Source organism: Trichechus manatus, unplaced genomic scaffold (assembly GCF_000243295.1).
Source record: "Trichechus manatus latirostris isolate Lorelei unplaced genomic scaffold, TriManLat1.0 scaffold00044, whole genome shotgun sequence".
Classification (NCBI taxonomy): domain Eukaryota; kingdom Metazoa; phylum Chordata; class Mammalia; order Sirenia; family Trichechidae; genus Trichechus; species Trichechus manatus.
The window spans coordinates 2179430-2182411 of NW_004443980.1; the positions used below are offsets into that span (position 1 = coordinate 2179430).

The 2982-nt window shown below is 38.4% G+C and overlaps 1 protein-coding gene across 1 annotated transcript in view; it reads left to right on the forward strand.

Annotated features, from left to right (window-relative positions):
* DLEU7 (deleted in lymphocytic leukemia 7) overlaps nt 1-959 on the forward strand; it is a 27122-nt gene extending 26163 nt beyond the window's left edge. Inside the window, 1 exon segment of the mRNA XM_004376566.3 lies at nt 681-959. Coding sequence (XP_004376623.3) covers nt 681-887 — 207 coding nt within the window. The 3' untranslated portion in view covers nt 888-959.
* Nucleotides 960-2982: the final 2023 nt, after the last annotated feature.

Below are 2982 nucleotides of genomic sequence, written 5' to 3' on the forward strand. Positions count from 1 at the left end.
GGACAGCCCCATGAAACAAAATGGGACTAATGAGGCACAGCAGTCCAGGGACAAGGACTAGAAGGCAGAAGGGGACAGGAAAGCTGGTGATAGGGAACTCAAGGTTGAGTAAGGACAGTGTTGACATTTAGTGGGTTTCTTAACCATTGTCATAGGGCAACATGTGTACTAACTGTTTAATGAGAAACTATTTTGTTCTGTAAACCTTCATCTAAAGTGAGGATAGCAGCACAACTGGAAGAACGTAATCGATGTCACTGAACTGTGCATGTAGAAATTTTTGAAATGGTGTCTCTTTGGCTATGTATATTCCCCCCCCAAAAAAAAATAAAGGTTGAGAAGGGAGAGGGTTGACATGTCATGGGGTTGTTAACCAATGTCATAAAACAATACGTGTACTGACTGTTTAATGAGAAACTATTTGTTCTGTAAACCTTCACCTAAAGTACAATAACAAAATAAATAAAACCCTGTGGATCATAAGAGTCGAGTAGTGGGGATGACACAGGACTGAGAGCATTTTGTACCATTGTGTGTGGGGTTGCGTGAGTGAGGGGCTTTCTCTCTGGCAGCTAACAACAATTACCAGAAGAGAAGGGATTAGAGGCTGAGTAAGCAAAACACAACAAATGTCCCCCTGAACCTATCTCATTCTTGTTTGTGTTTGCTGTTTGTTTCAGGATAGTGTTGAGTTTAGAAACATTTGCAGTCATCTGGCTCTACAGATCGAAGGACAGCAATTTGACAGACACTTAAATGCTGCCCACCAGTGCTTGAAGACAATAGTCAAGAGGCTGATTCAGTTGCTTGATAATCTTCCTTCGGATTCGCACATGGTAGCTTGTGCTTCCTTGAGACAGATCTTGCAGAATCTCCCAGATGTATGAGGGTTAAAGACACTGGGATTAAAACCACAGCTAGCACTACTAAAAGAACTATGGATTTACCTTCCTACTTAAATCAGCAGACCATGGATGTTTTATTACCAGTAAGGAGAGCTGTGATAGCATCTGTAGCAGTGTGACCAGTGGCATATGCACCCTTCAGAATTCTAGCATGTTTGTGAATTTTATTAAAACAGTAGTTCACATTTTCAAGGATGTTGACATCTTTGCTGACTTTTTGATGGAAATATATTCCACTTTATGCAGCCAAATGGTTATATATATATTTATTTAAATTCATAGTAAGTACTAGTTTTGACTGAATGATACCTTAATATATATTCATATTAATGTAGGCCTATAAAGTTTAATACAGTTATTTATATGATCTAAGCTCCATGGTTCTTAAAACTATCTTGAATAAATGATATTTGATATGTTCTGCTTACTGAGCATTCTATTTTATGTTATGAGAATGATCTCCAGACGTTGTAAGACCACATGTGTCAGTAAGTATGAATTCTATTCCTGGCATTAATGACTTTCTGTTAGGCAGCAGAAGAGTTGCTTCTAAAGCTTCTGCTTTCGTATACTGTTTTATAAATTTAAAATGATAATGGACTGTGAAGTACCAAGGATATACGACATGTCAATACCAAGTTCAGTATTATTGAAGTCTGATGTGAAAACATCTAGTTCTTCTTACTTTTCTAAATATTCCAACTCAAGTAGGAAATTCTTGTGCAAAAAAGGAGGGAGTGGATATACCAGCAGTTTTCCCTACACATTTACAACTTGGAAAAGAGAAGGTAATTTTTAATCTTTGTTTTGCGGCACTGACATGCACATACTTAGGAAAAACCATTTCCTGTTGTCCAGTGATGACTGTGCAGAGAACCACAGTAGACTGAAATATTTCTTGTCCTTTAAATTTTCATAGAAATAGCATCAGATGTAGAAAAAAACAGAAAGACTGCAATGTATACAAGTAGCTTGTTTTCTAAAAAATTTGTAAACTGGGTCTCTGTGATAAGAGAAGACTACTATTAAAAATGTGTTGAGAGTAATCAAGCTTTTTTAATTCTACATATTCTATTTTTCTGCTCTGTAAGCTAAGTCATTTATCATTTAATTCTCCTTGGTTCCAAATTTTCCAGAACCTGAAGATGAAAGGTAAATTATATTGCATCTGTTTACCTGTACCTGAGCATTTCCATAGAAGAGAGTTAAAAGTACATGAGACTGAACTCTAAAAGACAGATGAAAGGGGTATGTGTGTATGTGGGAGGGCAGAGTAGGCTGGGAAGCAAGGGCATTTTGGGATACAGTCCTTGGCACTTAATCCTCCCACACCTAGGAAACATTGTCTTTGGAGGAATCCTTTGATTTTATGGTGAGACCTTTCTCCCCCAGGGAAATTATCCCAGGATCCTTCTTCTGTAAAGACCTATCATTACTTATAGGCTGCCTCCCCCACAGTAATTAATAGTTCCCTCAATAAATACTAAGATTTTTTTTTTCTTACCTATGATGGGGTGAATGTGTTTTACCTGTGGCAAGGACATGAATTTGGGGGGAGCCAAAGGCAAGAATGTCATGGATTGAATTCTGTCCCCCAAAAATATCTGTCAGCTTGGCTGGGTCATGATTCCCAGATTTGTATGATTGTCTACCATTTTGTCATCTGATGTGATTTCCCTATGTATTGTAAATCCTTTCACTATGATGTAATAAAATGGATTAGCGGCAGTTATACTGATGAGATAAATAAGATTAGATAGTGTCTTAAGCCAGTCTCTTTTGAGATATAAAAAAGAGAAGCAAGCAGAGAGACAGGGGGACTTCATACCACCAAGAAAACAGTGCCAGGTTCAGAGTGTGTCCTTTGGACCTGGGGTCCCTGTGCTGAGAAGCTCCTCCACCGGGGACTATTGATGACAAGGACCTTCCTCCAGAGCCGACAGAGAGAGAAAAACTTCCCCTGGAGCCAGCGACCTGAATTTGGTCTTTTAGCTTACTGGATTGTGAGAGTATAAACTTCTCTTTGTTAAAGCCATCCAGTTGTGGTATTTCTGTTATAGCAGCACTAGATGACTAA